The 21,302-nt window shown below is 44.2% G+C and overlaps 1 protein-coding gene across 1 annotated transcript in view; it reads right to left on the bottom strand.

The window, feature by feature from the left end:
* Positions 1–21,302, bottom strand: part of NPHP4 (nephrocystin 4) — a 355,418-nt gene that overhangs the window by 260,852 nt on the left and 73,264 nt on the right. Inside the window, exons 6-7 of the mRNA XM_075328429.1 lie at positions 19,560–19,715; positions 4,703–4,839 (exon numbers count right to left, since the gene is read on the bottom strand). Of these exons, the coding sequence (XP_075184544.1) occupies positions 4,703–4,839; positions 19,560–19,715 (293 nt within the window). The remainder of the gene's footprint in view (positions 1–4,702; positions 4,840–19,559; positions 19,716–21,302) is intronic.

The following is a 21,302-nucleotide window of genomic DNA, read 5'->3' as shown; positions in this document are numbered from 1 at the left end:
CACTTTGTGACTTCAAGTAATGGAGCAGTCAGTCAGGAAAAGGCGGCACTGGGCGATGCATAGAGCTGGAGTGATGGAGGCTTCAGATCTACCATAGCTATTTACATATCAATTCAAACACTGATTTCTCAGAATAGAGCTGGAGTGATGGATGCTTCAGATCCACCATAGCTGTTTACATATCAATTTAAATGCTGATTTCTCAGACTAGAGCTGGAGAGACAGAGGCTTCAGATCTACCATGGCTAGTTGTATATCAATTAAAACACTGATTTCTCAGAATAGAGCTGGAGTGACTGAGGCTTCAGATCTACCATAGCTATTTGCATATGAATTAAAACACTGATTTCTCAGAATAGAGCTGGAGTGACGGAGGCTTCAGATCTATCATAGCTATTTGCAGATCAATTCAAATGCGGATTTCTCAGAATAGAGCTGGAGTGATGGAAGCTTCAGATCTACGTACCATGGCTATTTGCATATCAATTCAAATATGGATTTCTCAGAATAGAGCTGGAGTGATGGAGGCTTCAGATCTACCATAGCTATTTGTATATCAATTCAAGTGCTGATTTCTCAGTAATGGAGGAGTGGACTGGCCATATAAAGGCATTGCTGGACTAAGCTTTGAAAGAGCTTACCTGTACACATAAATAGTTTGGGGTGTGAAATCCTCAGCATGGATTCCCTTTAAATTTTACTACTATTTGAAAACTTTTTGCAAAAAATAAAATAATAATAATAATAATCTAGCTATAATATTTTTGCATTCCTTTGGCAAATGGCAGAACATGCTCTTCTGCCAGAGAGATTATCCCTGTCTTAAGATATTCCTAAAATGATTTTTTTTTTTCGCAGATACCATAGTAGCAGCCTTGGAAGGATTTCAGACAGTTCAGAATTGTGAAAACGCCTCACGTAGTGTGTCAGTCTACATATGTTCTTGTCTGATTTTCACATCAGATTAACTTAAGCCGGCGAAATAAATAAAAAATACAATCCTGAATCACTACCTTTTATTATTGATATAGTGAATGCCGGCAGCAAAGCAAAAAATGGAGGCACATAAAGCCCAGCGCTCAGCATTTAAGTGGTATTTAAACTGACTTTGTTCTTTCCAAGTCTGAAACCTAATAGTGGGAGTGTGGATTTGTGTTCTGGAGTCCGCAGGGGAGCGGTTTTCCATACAACCATAGACAGTAACTCTGTTTCTTGTTGTGAACACACAGCCCTGTAGAATGTCTGTTAGGGGTTAATGTTCTTAATCGCCTAGACAAGAATCCCTTTTGTGTGTTAACTTGTGTTCGTTGAGTCATTGTTTTCCCCAGGACTATCAGAGTCTCACATTGTCTCAGAATGTGGATTGCTAAATGAATGTAACTTCCCCAGCCTCTCTGTCTACCTCACTCAGAAGAGAATTACCTATGTGCATTGAAATGCCACCCAATCAGAGCACAGCTTTATTCCACCAACCCGGTAAGACCACATTCCCCGGAATGAGTGCTCAGGAGATATAAAATGGGACTGTTGGAGTCACCAGGGTGTTCTTTTGCTGCATGGCTTCAATCTAAGGATTCTGGTCCCGGTTGGAAGTCCTTTACCCAGTCTATGCACTTTGGCACTGGTTAGGGGATCAGAAACTGGATTACATTGTACAGGAGCCCGCCAAGGATTCTAGGATTTGGCTGGAAGAAACCCAGGTTGGGACGATTCGGTTACCTGGGTACGCACTTTCTTGTACTTGTGAAGCTTCCTATGCTTGTGTCAGAGTTCCAGGATTTCCAGTTTGCTTCTGAAGGATCTTGCCCTTTGTTAACATGGAGGTTTCTGTTCTGTTGCCCTACTTCCTGTTCATCTGTTTAAAAGCCCGCCCTTAAGCTTAGTCTAGTTGCTTGAGTATACTGCTTCCTGTGTACTCCTGCCCTGCTGCTCTCATCTCCTGGTTGCTGTTTTGGTTCCCGGTGAATCACCTGATACCGGTCCTGGACTTCACCTGGTCTCATCGAGCTGTGCCCTCGCTGTTCCCGGATTCTATCTGCTGTCTCTGGTTGGCGTTTGTGCCCGGTCACTTCCGGTACATCTCTACCATAGGACCCGTGTTCCACATCCAGTACGGACTGTAATCTGTTGCCCTTTCGTGTCCCGGCTGCTGCGCATTTAGGCCTTCTGGGGTGATCGCCAGACAGTCCCTGTATAGGGGTTCGCTCCTGGTGGTCTCTCTGGGGGAGTCCGGTGCGCGGCCCCGGGAATTCCCCTTTGCTCCGAACCTGGCAGGTATTTACTGTGTTTATGTTCTACTGTGTATATTCTGTTCTGTGTACATATTGTGGTTACATATTATAAAACGTCTTTGCACCAAGAACCCGTCTCTGGTTGTCATTGCCCTAACGCAATCGAAATCCTCAGTTCATACAATAGTATTACAGCTTGTCACTATCCTGTTCCCAGTAGGTGCCTGACAAAAGCAGGGTGCTGCTCGTTTTGGGTATGTGGTCCTGGAAGCTCAGAAGGCACAAATAGTCCACTCCCTGGTGAGACTCTGTTAGATCGTGTGATTGCATGGTTTTGTGTTGTATGCCTTTGACTGTTGGGGATCCCATAAAGCCTATTTATTGTGGTTCCCGCATCCTGTGTTGTCTGAGCGGTGTTCTGCCCACGGGTATGAAGTTTGGGCATTCAGTTGGTGTGAGCCCAGTTCATGGTGTCTTTCTAAAGGCTATAGAAAAAGTCAGCCTGGCTGCACTAACTACTGGAATAGAGAGGTGCTCAGAAGAAAAATAGTAGTCAATATAGAAAAGCAAGCTTCGGCACACTCAAATAAGAAAATATGAAATGAAAAAATATTTTTTGCAGGTGATTTTATTGCAAGGCAAAAAAAAGGTTAATCAATTACCATTGGTGTAATTGATGAGTCTTTCTAAAGGCGGCTGGACCAGCGGACGAGAGCACCCACTGACCCCCGTGTCTCCACACTAATGTTTAACATATAGACAGAGTGCGAATCGCGACAAATAGGAAGGAGGTTACATGGAGTCAGAAGCTACAGAAAAAAAATTTAAACAAAAAACAATAGAAATTAAATAAAAAAAAAAAAATAACACTCCCTTCTTAAGCAATTTAAAGAGATAGTCCACTACAAAGCTATCAAGAGTGTATCTCGCTCGGGGGAGACCCTGGGTGAGTCTGGTGTCAGAAGGTCACAGCACCTTGCCGCTGGCAGGTTCACTACTGTTATTTGATAACATCTCCTTGCTTGTGGTACAGTAAGGGTTAAGCATACTCTCCTTCTTTGCTGCTGGCTGTAGCTGAAAATTTCAGTTGTGGCTCTTTGGGATCACTCCCCTTCCCTATTTAAGTTGATCTGATCACATGGTGCCTGTGATAGAAACCGAATCCCTCATTTCTATGTGGTCCATTTTGGAAGGAGGCTGCTCTGGAAGAAGTCTGTCTTGTTGTGTGCAGCAGTGGTGTTTGCTTCACTGAAGCCGCCTGGAGTGTTTCTCCTTTGCAGGTCTATTTCCCCTGTTTGTACTTCTACCCTTGTGTTTCTGTATTGTAGTGACAAGTCTAGTGATCTCATCAGCCTATGCACTAGCCAGGGTGAGTGTAGGGCTAGCTGAAAGCCTAAAGTACCCGGTTTGGTGACAGGTTGCAAGAACCTGTATGGGGACGCTAGAGAGCTCAGGAGTCAGCCTGAGGTGAGTTCAGGATGTGTCCCCTCACCCCTCTCCCTAGCGGCAGGGACCTCCGTTGAAATGGGACCCCTGTGTGTTGTGACATCTTTTGGGGGTTTCCCAAGTACTAGGTAAACCCTGCTAGTCACATGCGTGACAAAATCAAAGTGGCAAGCGGGGAAGATTTTTTTTCCAAATACCTTCTTTTTCCAATTCAGCCTGTGAGCGACGCTTTTGCTATCCGCTCATACCTATCACGGATCCCGGGCTGTTGCGGCCTCAGATGTCCGTTGATGTCACGTCAATGTCTAGAATTGCAAGTTGACCTGGCATCACCAAGGCGGGACCCAGTCTCCCTGAGTGAATGAGCAGTGGGCGAAGTTTCATCACACCCTTGGACTGGTGCTGGTGATATTCTTCAGTTTTTTTTCAATCCCTGGATGCAAGCAGGTGGCTTGTACTCCTCTGTGATATCGGTGCTGAAAACCTTGCTGAATGTCTACCTTAGTCATCTGTAGATAAGTAGTTAATGCATTTTCCCCCTGTGTGTCCTCCTTGTGTTTTCTATAGATGTTTCGTAAGGTTGACAAAGAGCTCATCCCAGCCATTCCTGATTTGGGGCCCAGCACTAGGGATACCTAGGGTCAAGTATCAGGCTCAGCACACAAGTGTGAGACCTATCTAAGGTAGTGAGGGACCCCAGGGACCAGCAGTAGGTTTGGTCAGGGGTCACCATCTTCCCCTTTCCTAGACACAGAGTTTTCTTTCCCCTTCCTTTCGCTGCTCACTTGGTACTTCCCCATACCTAGCATGACACACAGGCGGCACATTCTCAAAAAATTTAAGGGGTTGCACAGAGATGGTCAAGGGTCACTTTTTAACCCTCGTACAAAGAAACTAAATAGAAGTAGTCACACACAGGCATGTAAATACATGATCTGATAGCAAGGGGCAGAACAAAATATGATCGTGTCGATTGTGGCCCCCGGGCAATAGCTTCTGCACCTGAACCCTAAAAAAAGCATTACCTTAGCGAAACGATCATTATTGACCAGAGTGATTAATTCTTCTTCAAACTTCTCCAAGGATGGATATAGGAGCAGATACAGTTTATCCAGGTGACACGTCACCGTCCTCTGTAAATGAGGCTTCTTTAAGGCATCAGCTTAAAAATAAGAAGTAAAGTTAAGTTACTTGTAAATCATTAATATACTTGTAAATACAGTCTGCATCATAGTATGTTCATCACATGATAAAAGAGAGCAATCACTGATCTAATCAGTGAGAGTCTCTAGAAGATCCAATTTATCGTACTGGAACTGTGCGAACCCTAAGGGGTACTTTACATGTTGCGACATTGCTAGCATCGGCTAGCGATGCCGAGCGCGATAGCACCCGCCCCCGTCGTACATGTGATATGTGGTGATCGCTGCCGTAGTGAACATTATCGCTACGGCAGCGTCACACGCACATACCTGGTCGGCGATGTCGCGGTAACCGCCGAACAATCCCTTCCCTAAGCGGGAGGTGCGTTCGGCGTCATAGCGACGTCACTGCAACGTCACTAATCGGCCGGCCAATAGAAGCGGAGGGGCGGAGATGAGCGGGACATAACATCCCGCCCATCTCCTTCCTTCCTCATTGCCGGTGGATGCAGGTAAGGAGATGTTGGTCGCTCCCGCGGTGTCACACATAGCGATGTGTGCTGCCGCAGGAGCGACGAACAACATCATACCGGCGGCAGCAGCAACGATATTATGGAATGGAGCGAAGTGTCACCGATCAACGATTTTTGAGGTTTTTGCGATCGGTGATCGGCGCTCCTAGGGTTTACACGCTGCGATGTCGCTAACGGTGCTGGATGTGCGTCACTAACGACGTGACCCTGATGATATATCGGTAGCGATGTCGCAACAAGTAAAGCCCGCCTAAGAGTGGATACTGCAAACCAAGCTACGGTGAAGGTCTACCATGGTACATCGCTAGTACTTATGAACTATGGGACCCCACTCATCTTGACAATGGAGGGGTCACAGTTCCATATTTTTCCTACTCAGTGGCTAAACTGTGGGCTACTGTGAAGTAATAACAAGTGCGCTGGTCCTTCTCTTTTCAGAATAGAAGGGGCTGATAGCACATCTTAAAGATACCGCACTCTTCTAAGGCAGGAACCAGAGTACAACTTTCTGGCGCTATATACATTTCCTTTGCTTAAATAGTGCCAACATGTTCCGCAGCGCTGTACATCACTCACATCTGTCCCTGTCCCCGATTCATTGACTTAAGGTGCCATGAATGCTCATCTGGCGAACAGCCATCACTCCCGAAAGCTCAATAGCTATCTTTTGGCCGAACATTCATACAATTTCAGAAGTTAGGGGAGAGTGAGCCTCTTCTAGATTCTTTTGGTGGCGGATTATCTTGCAACAGATGAAAAGGTTCAGATATTTAAAGGGAATGTACCAAGAGGATTATGCTGCCCCATTTGAAAGCAGCACGGTGTAGGGGAAAAGACCCTGATTCCAGTGATGTGTCACTTACTGGGCTGCTTGCTGCAGCTTTGATAACATCTGTTTTCTCTACTACATATCTAGAAGTTCTCTGAATGCTGAGCTTGGTATAACCCAGCCCATGCCACTGATTAACAGCTTTCTGTGTACACTGTCAGTCACTTTTGGGGTGGGGTTACACAGAGCAGGAGGACTAGATGGTATGAGACAAATAGTCCTCTACACTGGCGTAACTAGAGTTTGATGGGTCCTGGTACAAGATTTGGACCTGGCCCACCCCCCCTTATCTTGGTCAGATGTATGTGTATGTATGTATACATTTAGCATTCTAAATCCTATAAAGACATACGAATTGCCCTCTCCCCATTTTGTACTAATGTCCCTCATCCTGTTCCAATGTGCCCCATCCTGGTATATATATCCCCTATCCTGGCATATATGTCCCCCATCCTAGTATTTATGTGCCACATTCTAGCCCATATCCTGGTGTATATATAACCCCATTCTGGTAAAAATGTCCCCATCCTGGTAGATACAGTGCCTTATAAAAGTATTCGGCCCCCTTGAATTTTTCAACCTTTTCCCACACTTCAGGCTTCAAATATAAAGATAAAAATTTTAATGTTATGGTGAAGAATCAACAGGTCTTTTGCAGACTCCAACAGGTTTTCTTCAAGAATGGTCCTGTATTTGGCTCCATCCATCTTCCCATCAATTATTTTTTTAAATCAGATATTTTTTATTTGAACTTTTCCAACAAAACAAGTATAACAGCCCTGGGGATCGCAGTCCTCTTACCCCACCCCTCCCCCCTCAGTTCTCCCCAACTTAGCACAAATAATATATGACATCAAAATCAGAACTCTTTCAATAAAATAAATAGGTATATAGAAGGGTTTCTAACTATACTACATCTAAGTAGGAATTATTTTTAATTCAACAAAATTGTATTCATATGAGACCCAAACGGAAGCTCTGTAACTCTCTGGAAGCAAGGCCCGATCTATCTATCCAGGCCACCCAGACCTTTTAAAATTTTGCTATACAGCCTCTTTTCATGTAGACTGCTTTTTCCATATTAATCATCCAATTGACCTTACTTATATATTCCTGAACTGAGGGAGTCTGATCATCATCTTCCCATCAATTTTAATCATCTTCCCTGTCCCTGATGAAGAAAAGCAGGCCCAAACCATGATGCTGCCACCACCATGTTTGACAGTGGGGATGGTGTGTTCAGGGTGATGAGCTGTGCTGCTTTTACGCCAAACATATCGTTTGGCATTGTTGTCAAAAAAAGAGAATTTTGTTACTTACCGTAAATTCTTTTTCTTATAGTTCCGACATGGGAGACCCAGACCATGGGTGTATAGCTTCTGCCTCCGGAGGACACACAAAGTACTACACTCAAACGTGTAGCTCCTCCCTCCTAGCATATACACCCCCTGGTAGCCAGTCCTAGCCAGTTTAGTGCAAAAGCTGAAGGAGGACATCCACCCACAAGTAGAGACAGAGCAAAACCCGGAACAACCGGAACCTCTGTCTACAACAACAGCCGGTGATAACACACGGAACAAGAAAACTGCCAACAGGCAACAGGGAGGGTGCTGGGTCTCCCATGTCGGAACTATAAGAAAAAGAATTTACGGTAAGTAACAAAATTCTCTTTTTCTTCATCGTTCCTTATGGGAGACCCAGACCATGGGACGTTCTAAAGCAGTCCATGGGTGGGAAATAAACAAAACTGAGAAGTAGGCGAAACCTAACTTCACAAATGGGCGACAGCCGCCCGAAGGACGCGTCTGCCCAAGCTCGCATCTACCGAAGCATGAGCATGCACTTGGTAGTGCTACGAAAAAGTATACAGACTAGTCCAAGTGGCAGTCTGACAGACCTGCTGAGCCGTAGCCTGTGCCTGAAAGCCTAAGAGGCACCGACAGCTCTGGTCAAGCGTGCCTTGATCCCCGGCGGGCGAGGCACTTGAGTACACTGGTAGGTATCGGAAAAGGCCGACCTAAACCAACGAGCCAGGGTCGGCTTAAATGCCGAAAGGCCCTTACGCTGACCAGCGGTCAGCACAAAAGAGAGATGCGCCGCCTAAGAACAGCAGTGCGAGACACATAGATCCGGAGCGCCAGCACCAGATCCAGAGTATTCAACGCTCTTTCAAAGCGATGAACAGGAGCCGGACAAAGGAAGGCAGGGAAAATGCCCCGGTTAAGGTGGCAGCAACCACCTTAGGGAGAAAGTCCGGAGTCGGACGGAGAACCACCTTGACTTGATGAAGGGAGGACTCCGAAGAGAGTGCAGCCAAAACAGAGACTCCCTAGAGGGAAGTCATGGCCACTAGAAAGACCACTTTCTGTGAAAGACTAAACAAAGAAACCTCCCTAAGAGGCTCAAAGGGGGGTTTCCGGAAGCTGTGAGGACCGAATTAAGGTCCCAGGGCTCCAAGGGCCGCCGGTAGGGCGGAATGATGTGAGATGCGCCCTGCATGAAGGAGCGCACCTGGGCCAGCCGGGCGATACGCCGCTGGCACAACACTGACAGAGCCGAGAGCTGTCCCTTAAGGGAATTGAGGGATAGTCCTAGCTGCAGACCGGACTGCAGAAGGGACAGGAGGGTCGGCAAGGCCAAAAAAGCCAAAGGATACTTCCGAGCTCCAGTCATAGTGGAGATGACTTCAGGAGGGATACCAGAAGTCATCAAGATCCATGACTCAAACGCCACGCCGTCAAACTGAGAGCCGTAGGTTCTGGCGGAAGGACGGATTTCGTGGGAGAAGGTCTGGACAGTCCGGGAGATGCTATGGCACCTCTACGGACAGACGGAGCAGGTCAGGGTACCAAGCTTGCCTGGGTCAGTCTGGAGTAATGAGAATGACCCGACGACCCTCCTTTCCGATCTTGCGCAGGACTCTGGGCAAGAACTAGAGGGTGAAACACGTAGGACAGACGAAGCTGGGACCAAACTCGAACCAGTGCGTCTGCCGCAAAAACCTGAGGATCGTGGAGCCACGGTTTGACGGCAGAAACAATCTGCCTCCCAGTTTCCCACGTCTGGGATGTGGGCTGTGGATATGGTGGACTAGGAGTCCTCCGTCCACTGAAGAATGCGATGAACCACCAACATTGCCAGGCGGCTGAGTGCCCCGCCCTGGAGGTTGAAGTAGGCAAACGCTGAAGCGTTGTCTGACTGGACTCGAATGTGCCTGGTTGCCAACAGATGGTGAAAGGCTTAGAGAGCTAGAAACACAGCTCTGATTTCCAGCACATTGATCCAGAGGGCTGATTCGGACAGAGTCCAAGTGCCCTGCGCTCCATGGTGGAGGTATACTGCTCCCCAGCCGGATAGACTAGCATCTTGGTGAGGATCACCCGGGACGGAGCCAAAAAGGAGCGTCCCTGAGACAGAGGGGACGATGCCACCATTGAAATGAGCCCCTGGTCTGTGGCAGAGCCACCGCCCCGTGGAAGGAAGAAGTCCGCTTGTCCCAACAGCGGAAGATATCCAGCCGTAGAGGATGCAGATGGAACTGGGCAAGGGAATGCTTCCATTGACACCACCATCTGATCCAGCACCTGTATTAGGTGCCTGAAGGAACGACGTCGACCGCCAGCGGAGGGAGTGCTGCCTGACTAAGGGCAGATTCACAAGTGCCGACAGAGTCTCGAATTGCGTCCCTGGGTCTGTGAACTTCTGGGTCGAAGTCAGAGTGGACTTGGACAGAATGACAAGCCACCCGCATTGTGAGAGTGGCGAGAGTGAGTGAGGCACTCCGCTAACAGTCTGCACTGGATGAAAACCCAGAGTAGAAGGCTGTCCTGGACAAAAAAAATCACTGCCAACCCCTAGAGGTGCAGGACCGCAATCACAGCTGCCCCGACTTTGAGAATACTCAAGGGGCCGTGGCTAACCCAAAGGGAAGAGCCACGAATTGGACCACTCTGATTGCAAAACGTAGCCAACGCTGGTGTGAAACTGCGATTGGCACATGCAGATAGGCATCTCTGATGTCGATGGATGCTAGAAAATCTCCTTGGGTCAATGATTGATCGCAGAGACTCTATGCGAAACTGCCGCACCTGAACATGCTTGAGAAGCTTGAGATCCAGGTCGGAAGGCACCGCCTCGGGTACTAGGAATAGATTTAAGCAGAAATCTCAGAACCGTTCCCAGTCGGGAACCGGTACAATTACTCCAGTGGCCTGCAAGAATGCCACAGCCTGTGAGAAGGCGGCGGCCTTGGAGCAGAGGGGAGTTGACAGAAAAAAATCTGTTTGGCGGGCTGGATAGAATTCTATCCTGTAGCCGTGGGAGATGGTATCTCGCACCCACTGATCGGAGACGTGGTAAAACCATACGTCGCCAAGTGGGAGAGCCTGCCACCGACCAAGGACGTTGCTGGCATGGCCAGATAGCCAGGAGGATGCTGACTTAGTGGCAGCATGTCCTGCGGTCTTCTCGTGCGCCATTTGGGTTTACGATCCTTGGCTGAGCCAGTGGGCGAGGCCGAGGGCTAAGAGAACGATCAGATGGAGGAACGAAAAGAACGAAACCTCGACTGATTCCTGCCCTGGACAGGTTTCCTGGTTTAGGTTTGTGGCATGGAAGAAACTCTTCCCGCCAGGAGCTTCCCGAATAATTTCATCCAGTTGTTCCCGAACAGTCTGGTCCCAGCAAAAGGGAGCCCAGCAAGGAACTTCTTTAGGAGCATCCGCCTTCCACTTCCGAAGCCACAGGAGCCTGCGGATAGCGAGAAAATTAGCCGAGACCACCGCAGTGCGGTGAGAGTCTCCAGCATGGCAGACATGGTATAGGATGAAAAGACTGAAGTCTGGAAGCTAAGGCAACCATTTCGGGCAAAGAGTCCCTATGAGGGAATGCATCTCCTCTAGAGAAGCAGAGATGGCTTGAAGCCGCCCTGCTGCAATGGGGAGAACGAGGCCCCTGCCGCCTCCATACAGATTTGGCCAGAAGGACAAACTGGCGGACAGCAAAACCGTAAGTGAAGAGCAATCAGCCACTGAAACAACGTCCGGGCTGAGAGTCTAAACACTGGAGGGACCACCTTTGGTGAAAACCCACTCCTTGACCACCGCTGGTGGAAGGGGAAAACTGTCATCAGAACCACGCTTTGGGAAGCGTGTGCCAGAGCAGACCCTGGGCTTGGTCACAGTGGCCTGAAAACTGGAGTGGTTAAGGAACACACTCCTTATTCTCTTAGGCAAGGTAAACTAGTGTCCTGTTGCCAGAGAAGTTTGCTCCTCTGATACTGGCGGATTGAGGTCCAGTACAGAATTAATGTACAGGGGGATCCTTAGAGAGGTGCCGTCAGCCACTGATACAACTATCCGGGCTGAAATACTAGACACCGGAGGGACCCCCCTTGGTGAATGAGCCCACTCCTTGACCACCGCTGGTGGAAGGAGGAAACAGTCATCAGAACCACGCTTTTCAGGACAGGCTCTGGGCTTGGTCACAGTGGGCTGAAAACTGGAGTGGGTAAGGAACACACTCCTTGTTCTCTTAAGGTATACTGATGCCTTTCTGCCAGAGAGGGATACTCCCCTGATACAGGCGGATTGAGGTCCAGTACAAACATAATGGACGCAATCAAATCATTAGCATCTGCGTCACCTTCGGACAGATCAATGGTACATTGAGTAGCGTCCGAGCCCCCAGAAAAGACCTCCTCCTCGTCCAGTGAGTCAGCTCGTGATATCAGAGCTGCGGAACGGGGAAGGACAGGGGACCCTGCGTCTCCATTTTAGGAGGACGGGGTCTGAGAGACCTCTAAGAGCTTGCTGAGCGAGCCGTAGCAGCAGAAGCGCCCTGAGAAGGGGGCTAATGCATGCTCAGCACCCCCGGAGCAGCTGGAGGGACCACTGACGAGCCTCCAGGCTGAGGGACCACTGTATTTATGTGCTCAGTACAGGCAGTACGAGTCTACATGCCATATTAAGAACAGCCTTGCAGCCTTGCTCTGATGTGAGACATGCTGCAGAAGTGGGGGCTCTGTGAGGGAATGCATCTCCAGAATGACCCCCAGCAGAGTATATAAACAGAGAATATAAGCAGCTGCACAACTGTGTGGCTGCCAGATCGTTTAACATACATTTCTGCCAGTCCCCCAGCCCTGGCCCCCACTTGTCACAATGTGGTATCTCTGTGCCTATGCAGACACTGAGAACGCTGAGAAAATGGCGACCGGAGCGAGGCGAGGGGGCGGGGCCTACTCTGAGAGCGGGCAAATGAGGTATACAGGGGAGGGAATCCTTCCTCATTGAGGGGTTCCGTTCCCTGTGCTGAATAGCCGCTGGGCGGAGCCACACCGTCCCTCTGCATGACTGACATGCAGGGGGAGTGAAACCGAAACTAGGCCTCAGGCGAAGCCGGGGCCTAGATTTAAACATGCGGTCAGCGAGCAGGCACCATCGGCGCGGTTCTCCAGTGAAAACTGGAGAACCGGCCGGAAATGTTACCCCAAACATATAATACACTCCCCCCAATAAATAAAGTACAGGGAACCCTGGAAAGACCACTTTCTGTGGTAAAAACGTCTCATACTTAGCTTTTGAGACGCAGGTGCCAGGTCCCTGGGGGGGGTTAAACGCTCCGTCCGTCAGGATCCTGAACAGGGCTGCGGATGGAGACCGGTCTCCTGCAAAGCAGTGAGAACCGTGATGGCTCCCACTTCAAGCCAGAGCCCGAGGGATGGCGAAGGAGCGCGGCATGTGAAGGCTCCAGCCTTGTAAAGTCAACCTTAACAGCACCGCCGACACAGTGGGGTGAGAAGGGACATGCCGGGAGTCCAGATTGGACCCGCTTTTCTTCCAAATCTTTGAAATCAAAAATCAAAAAATCAAAAATCAGAGGATGCATGTGTGTGTGTGACCTCCTGAACACAAAGCATTGAACTGGCTAGGACTGGCTACCAGGGGGTGTATATGCTGGGAGGGAGGAGCTACACGTTTGAGTGTAGTACTTTGTGTGTCCTCCGGAGGCAGAAGCTATACACCCATGGTCTGGGTCTCCCATAAGGAACGATGAAGAAAGTTTGATTTTGGTTTCATCGGACCAGAGCACCTTCTTCCCCATGTTTGGTGTCTCCCAGGTGGCTTGTGGCAAACTTTAAATGACACTTTTATGGATATCTTTGAGAAATGTCTTTCTTCTTGCCACTCTTCCATAAAGGCCAGATTTGTGCAGTGTACGACTGATTGTTATCCTATGGACAGACTATCCCACCTCAGCTGTAGATCTCTGCAGGTCATCCAGAGTGATCGTGGGCCTCTTGGCTGCATCTCTGATCAGTCTTCTCCTTGTTTGAGATGAAAGTTTGGATGGATGGCCGGGTCTTGGTAGATTTGCAGTGGTATGATATTTTTTCCATTTCTATATGATCGCTTGCACAGTGCTTCTTGGGATGTTTAGGCTATGTGTCCACGCTAGAATGTCCCTGCGGATTTTTCTGCCTGAAAATCCGCGACTTTCGCGGCAAATCCGCACCCGCGGATTTGCCGCGAATTTACCGCGGATTTACCGCGGATTTGCCGCGGATTTTGATGCGGATTTCATTTTTTTTTTTTCCCCCATTCAAAACCAAAAATCCGGACCAAATCTGCACCAAACAATTGACATGCTGCAGATCTTTCCGGATCAAAATCCGCGGCAAATCCGCAGCGGAAAAATCCGCAGCATGGACACAGCATTTCCAAAATGCCATTGAAATGGCTTGGAAGTGCTGCTGCTGCAGATTTTCGGGAAATCCGCGGCAAATCCGCGGCAAAATCCGCGCAAAATCCGCACGAAATCCGCAGCGTGGGCACATAGCCTTAAAGTTTTGGAAATCTTTTTGTAACCAAATCCAGCTTTAAACTTCTCCACAACAGTATCACGGACCTGCCTGTTGTGTTCCTTGGTCTTCATGATGCTCTCTGGGCTTTAAACAGAACACTGAGACTATCACAGAGCAGGTGCATTTATACGGAGACTTGGTTACACACAGGGGCTTATATTTATCTTCATCAGTCATTTAGGACAACATTGGATCATTCAGAGATCCTCAATCAATTTCTGGAGTGAGTTTGCTGCACTGAAAGTAAAGGGGATGAATAATATTGCACGCCCCAATTTTCAGATATTTATTTTTTACAGAAATTTAAAATAAGCAATAAATATTGTTCAACTTCACAATTGTGTCCCACTTGTTGTTTATTCTTCACCATAACATTAACATTTTTTATCTTCATGTTTGAAGCCTGAAATGTGGGTAAAGGTTGACAAATTCAAGAGAGCTGAATACTTTCACAAGGCACTGTATGTCACCATCCTGGGCTCCTCCTGGTATCTACAGTACTGGTATCAACCTCGGACGCACATCCAGCTTAAGCAGGGGCTGGAGCCGGCGGGCCCCCTGCACCACCGGGCCCGGTTATGATCCCTGTGACTGCGATCATTCCGCTCCTGGTCCCCCAGCAATATTCTGCTGATGATAAAACAGTGATTTTATCACAACTACAGCAAGCAGCCCAGTATGTAGCTCATCACTGGAATCAAGGTAGTCTCATATGTCCAAATTGTCCTAGCAAAATTGGTGAGAACAGCAGATTTTAGTCTAATGTGATTGGCGGATTTTATGCACATACATTAATCTATTATTAATCTTTTGGGGCACCGGGAGGAAACACACTCTAATTCAGGGAGCAAATAAGAACTCCATGCATCTCCATTCCAGGCCTGGTTACATTTGAAGCCGGGACCTTTAGACTGCAAGCAACAGCGCCAACCACTGATTATGGATGGATAATGAATTGCAACCAATGAGGTTCCACCCGTCACGTATCAGGGTTATGTATCAGAGGATAAAAACTTACTTAAAAGGTAATTGCTGTCATGGAGTGTGACGGGATCTCAAGGGACAGGGGAGACTAAACTGGTCTTCAGACTAGAGGAACCCTAGCTGACCCTGATCCCACAGGTACATCTGAATGTGATGATGTTTAGGCCGCTTTCCTTGCCCTAGCTCCTGAACAACCCTGGTCTAGTGACCTTCCTCTCTCCACCCAGGACAAGAATGGTTAATCCCACATAAATAAACAGATGGGGAGGAAACCAAAACTCAATCTCACAGAAGTATAGACCATATGTGATCAGGAGGAAATAAAGAGCAGGCAGGAAATAATCAGACATCAAGAGTATTTCCACAACACACCAAACAGCACACAGAAGTTCACCAGCAACTGGATAACAACGCACAAGGACCAGGATTGCATAAAGCTATCATTGCCATGGGAGAACAGGCTCCACCGTCTTAAAGAGGGTGGAGGCGACTGTGATAGGTCTCCTGCGACGTGACTTCAGCAGTCATCCCCAGGGTAGATGAAATTAACTCTTGCAAGCCTGATTATTAACAAGAGAACAGCTGGTCGATGCCCGAGCCTGTCTATGACACTTAAAAGCAGTATCGTGTGAAGTGTCCGACTCTGCTGTGTGAACAGCGTCAGATGTAGTCCTCCAGACACTAGGTGAGTTTTGAGCCACACACTGTGTGACAATTGCTTTGGTCCACAGCACCCCAGTTTTTCTATTCCCCGCACATACGTTTCCTCTTTTCTACACGGCTGGGTACTAAACCACCTTTTATTCCATCACTTTGAATGTAACACTAGAATTTGTTTGGATTAGGGAAGGTCTGTGGGGGACGGCCGGTGTTCTCACAGTACAATGACCATGAACATAATAAGAGTGGGACAATAAGAAACCAAATCACTGCTCAGGCTCAAAGCCAAGGAACCTTTCATCCGAGCATCTGCATTTCTTATTACGCTAATGTAAGCCGCGTGTTCCATCCAACTTATGTAAACAGGTGAAGGAACGCCGGCCCGGCACCGCGTACCGCTGTCATTAATAAAATATGGCCCAATGCACAAACATGCATGTTAATTGTGTTCTCCTTGTTTGTTGCCTTTCTGTAGTAAATGTGTCTGTAGGAGGAAATAAATGAGTTTCCATTGTAAATGTGTCTGTGGAGGTTTGGCGGTGGATATATGGCGGTGGTGCTGTTGTTTGCAGATCTCGGAGGGGACGGAACCGCTGCTCCCCTCCGATGTAGGAAATGTCAGCGCAGCTTTGTGCGTGTCCAGACTGCTCATTTATATTCCCCCATCGCTTGTTTTACAATGAAAATTGTAGAAATGGTTCAGGTTTTTTCAGTTCTCATATTCAACTGCTTACATGCTTGGATACTCCTGAAAAGACTCCGGGTGTCAGAACAGCGGAGATATTACGTGGTGAATTAGGAGAACATCACAAATACCAATGTAAAACTTCCCCTTATCACAGAATTAGACTAGTTGTAAATAATATAATTATATTGTAGGAGCAGTATTATAGTAGTTATATTCCTGTACATAGGGGCAGTATTATAGTAATTATATTCTTGTACATAGGGGCAATATTATAGTAGTTATATTCTTGTACATAGGAGCAGTATTATAGTAGTTATATTCTTGTATATAGGGGCAGTATTATAGTAGTTATATTCTTGTACATAGGGACAATATTATAGTAGTTATATTCTTGTACATAGGAGCAGTATTATAGTAGTTATATTCTTGTACATAGGGACAGTATTATATTAGTTATATTCTTGTATATAAGAGGCAGTATTATAGTAGTTATATTCTTGTACATAGGGGCAATATTATAGTAGTTATAGTCTTGTATATAGGAGCAGTATTATATTAGTTATATTCTTGTACATAGGAGCAGTATTATAGTAGTTATATTCTTGTACATAGGGGCAGTATTATAGTAGTTATATTCTTGTACATAGGGGGCAGTATTATAGTAGTTATATTCTTGTACATAGGGGCAGTATTATAGTAATTATATTATTGTACATTGGGGCAATATTATAGTAGTTATATTCTTGTACATAGGAGCAGTATTATAGTAGTTATATTCTTGTACATAGGAGCAGCATTATAGTAGTTATATTCTTGTACATAGGAGCAGTATTATAGTAGTTATATTCCTGTACATAGGGGCAGTATTATAGTAGTTATATTCCTGTACATAGGGGGCAGTATTATAGTAGTTATATTCCTGTACATAGGGGAAGTATTATAGTAGTTATATTCTTGTACAGAGGGGCAGTATTATAGTAGTTATATTCTTGTACATAGGAGCAGTATTATAGTAGTTATATTCCTGTACATAGGGGCAGTATTATAGTAGTTATATTCTTGTACAGAGGGGCAGTATTATAGTAGTTATATTCCTGTACATAGGGGCAGTATTATAGTAGTTATATTCCTGTACATAGGGGAAGTATTATAGTAGTTATATTCTTGTACATAGGGGCAGTATTATAGTAGTTATATTCCTGTACATAGGGGAAGTATTATAGTAGTTATATTCTTGTACATAGGGGCAGTATTATAGTAGTTATATTCCTGTACATAGGGGGCAGTATTATAGTAGTTATATTCCTGTACATAGGGGAAGTATTATAGTAGTTATATTCTTGTACAGAGGGGCAGTATTATAGTAGTTATATTCTTGTACATAGGAGCAGTATTATAGTAGTTATATTCCTGTACATAGGGGCAGTATTATAGTAGTTATATTCTTGTACAGAGGGGCAGTATTATAGTAGTTATATTCCTGTACATAGGGGCAGTATTATAGTAGTTATATTCTTGTACATAGGGGCAGTATTATAGTAGTTATATTCCTGTACATAGGGGCAGTATTATAGTAGTTATATTCTTGTACAGAGGGGCAGTATTATAGTAGTTATATTCCTGTACATAGGGGCAGTATTATAGTAGTTATATTCCTGTACATAGGGGCAGTATTATAGTAGTTATATTCTTGTACATAGGGGCAGTATTATAGTAGTTATATTCTTGTACATAGGAACAGTATTATAGTAGTTATATTCTTGTATATAGGGGAAGTATTATAGTAGTTATATTCCTGTACATAGGGGCAGTATTATAGTAGTTATATTCTTGTACATAGGGGCAGTATATTAATAGTTATATTCTTGTACATAGGGAGAGTATTATAGTAGTTATATTCTTGTACATAGGGGCAGTATATTAATAGTTATATTCTTGTACATAGGGAGAGTATTATAGTAGTTATATTCTTGTACATAGGGGCAGTATTATAGTAGTTATATTCTTGTATATAGGGAGAGTATTATAGTAGTTATATTCTTGTACATAGGGGCAGTATTATAGTAGTTATATTCTTGTACATAGGAACAGTATTATAGTAGTTATATTCTTGTACATAGGGGGCAGTATTATAGTAGTTATATTCTTGTACATAGGGGGCAGTATTATAGTAATTATATTCTTGTACATAGGGGCAATATTATAGTAGTTATAGTCTTGTATATAGGAGCAGTATTATATTAGTTATATTCTTGTACATAGGAGCAGTATTATAGTAGTTATATTCTTGTACATAGGGGCAGTATTATAGTAGTTATATTCTTGTACATAGGGGGCAGTATTATAGTAGTTATATTCTTGTACATAGGGGCAGTATTATAGTAATTATATTCTTGTACATAGGGGCAATATTATAGTAGTTATATTCTTGTACATAGGAGCAGTATTATAGTAGTTATATTCTTGTATATAGGGGCAGTATTATAGTAGTTATATTCTTGTACATAGGGACAATATTATAGTAGTTATATTCTTGTACATAGGAGCAGTATTATAGTAGTTATATTCTTGTATATAGGGGCAGTATTATAGTAGTTATATTCTTGTACATAGGGACAATATTATAGTAGTTATATTCTTGTACATAGGAGCAGTATTATAGTAGTTATATTCTTGTACATAGGGACAGTATTATAGTACTTATATTCTTGTACTTAGAGGCAGTATTATATTAGTTATATTCTTGTATATAAGAGGCAGTATTATAGTAGTTATATTCTTGTACATAGGGGAAGTATTATAGTACTTATATTCTTGTACTTAGAGGCAGTATTATATTAGTTATATTCTTGTATATAAGAGGCAGTATTATAGTAGTTATATTCTTGTACATAGGGGCAGTATTATAGTTGTTATATTCTTGTACATAGGGGCAGTATTATAGTAGTTATATTCTTGTACATAGGAGCAGTATTACAGTAGTTCCATTCTTGTACATAAAGGCAGTATTATAGTAGTTTTTTTTTTTATACAAAGCGGCAGTATTATAATAGTTATATTCTAGTCTATCAGGGCGGTATTATGGTGTTAATAATTTCATGTTCTTGACAAGTAACAAAAACAAATTATAAGACAGAGAATCTCATTCTAGCTTCAGTGTTGTCACATAAGAAAGCACTTACCGGTCTCATCTCTCCCTTGTATAAGGCCAGGAATTCTTTCTGATCCTGAAACCAGAATGTTCGGAGGGAGCAGATGAGAAACCTCTTTTAGTGTATTGTGTGTCCTGACGCTGTACTGAACGTGGCTCTTCTCAATCAATGTCATATGTCTGTTCACTGAAAGGAAAACCATTACAAAGAAAGATTTGTAACCAAATTGTCGTAATTTAAGGCTGAGATGTACATCAAAGATTGGAGGACAATTTTATTTTGTCTCGCACTGTAAGACAATTTACATTTACAAAATAGCTTAAGAAAACCTGGAAAAACGCAAAGTGAGTGACCAGAATATCCATCTTCAAGAGCAGGATGTTCTTTGTTCTATATTCTGTGTATAAATGGATCTATCATTATACATTGGGAGACTTTTGAAGGTTTTCAAGTACCAAGAGAGTTCTGGCTAAATTCCCAGGAAAAACAATGGAAAAATATAAATTAAATTAATTAATTAAATAAATCGCATATTATATATATATATATATATATATATATATATATATATATATATATATATATATATATATATATATATATATATATATATATATATGCACACACACATACCGTGTGTATATATATATATATTTATATATATATATCTATATATGTATATATACATATATATATATATATATGTACAGTATGTGTGTGTGCATATATATATACATATATATATATATATATATTTATATATATATATATATATATATATATATATATGTACAGTATGTGTGTGCATATATATATATATATATATATATATATATATATATATATATATACACATATACAGCCACACACACCCACACACATACACACCCACACCCACACACCCTGCTTCCCTGAAAATAGGACCTACCCTGAAAATAAGCCCCAGCAGCAATTTAGTTTTTTAGTTTGTTTTTTTTAAGTATTCATAAACTATAGGTGCTACTCTAAACATAAGCCCTAGTTGCAATTCTATAAGGAAGAGTCCAAGCAGCTAAAATAAGTTAAAGAATACAGAAGGACTTTTCATGAAAGTAAGCAGACACCCCCAGAAGAAAACAAACACCCCCTCCCTCGCCGACAAACAAAAAAGATGCACTCACCAGACGCCCCAACAATTACAATTGGTAAGTGCTGATGGTGGATGGGCTCTCACACAGAGATTTTCGTTGCTGTCAAGTCCCTCACCGTTCCAGCTGCATTGCACTTAAGCTCTCACACACAGATCGGGTACCAGTACCACGTGATTGATACTGCTTTGAGTCACCAGGGGGAGCCAACCGCTGTAGAACACAGGGGGACCTGACAGCGATGCAGATTTGTATGTGAGAGCCCATTGCCTTGTCAACTTTAATTGCTTGGGGTCTGATAAGTGTGATTCTTTTAGGGGGTGCTTGCTTTGTTTTGAGGCTAAATGTAGCAGTACATAGAGAATAATAAATGTAAGCAGGTAATTTATACCATTGCAAGTATGGTCTGGACCCACACTGTGTGTATATGTGTATATAGATATACAGATTATATATTATATATATATAATGCACAGTATGTATATGTACACACATACTGTATATATAGTAGAATTGCTCTTTTTTGGACATTTTGCCTCCAGCAAATTGAAAAATGATCAGCCATATGGACCCCAAAATGGTAATGATTAAAGATTGCGACTTCTAATGCAAACAATATATACCATAATACAACTGTATAAATATA

This window comes from Anomaloglossus baeobatrachus, chromosome 11 (assembly GCF_048569485.1).
Source record: "Anomaloglossus baeobatrachus isolate aAnoBae1 chromosome 11, aAnoBae1.hap1, whole genome shotgun sequence".
Taxonomy (NCBI): domain Eukaryota; kingdom Metazoa; phylum Chordata; class Amphibia; order Anura; family Aromobatidae; genus Anomaloglossus; species Anomaloglossus baeobatrachus.
Note: the sequence above shows the minus strand (reverse complement) of the source record. Positions and strands in the feature narration are given on the sequence as shown.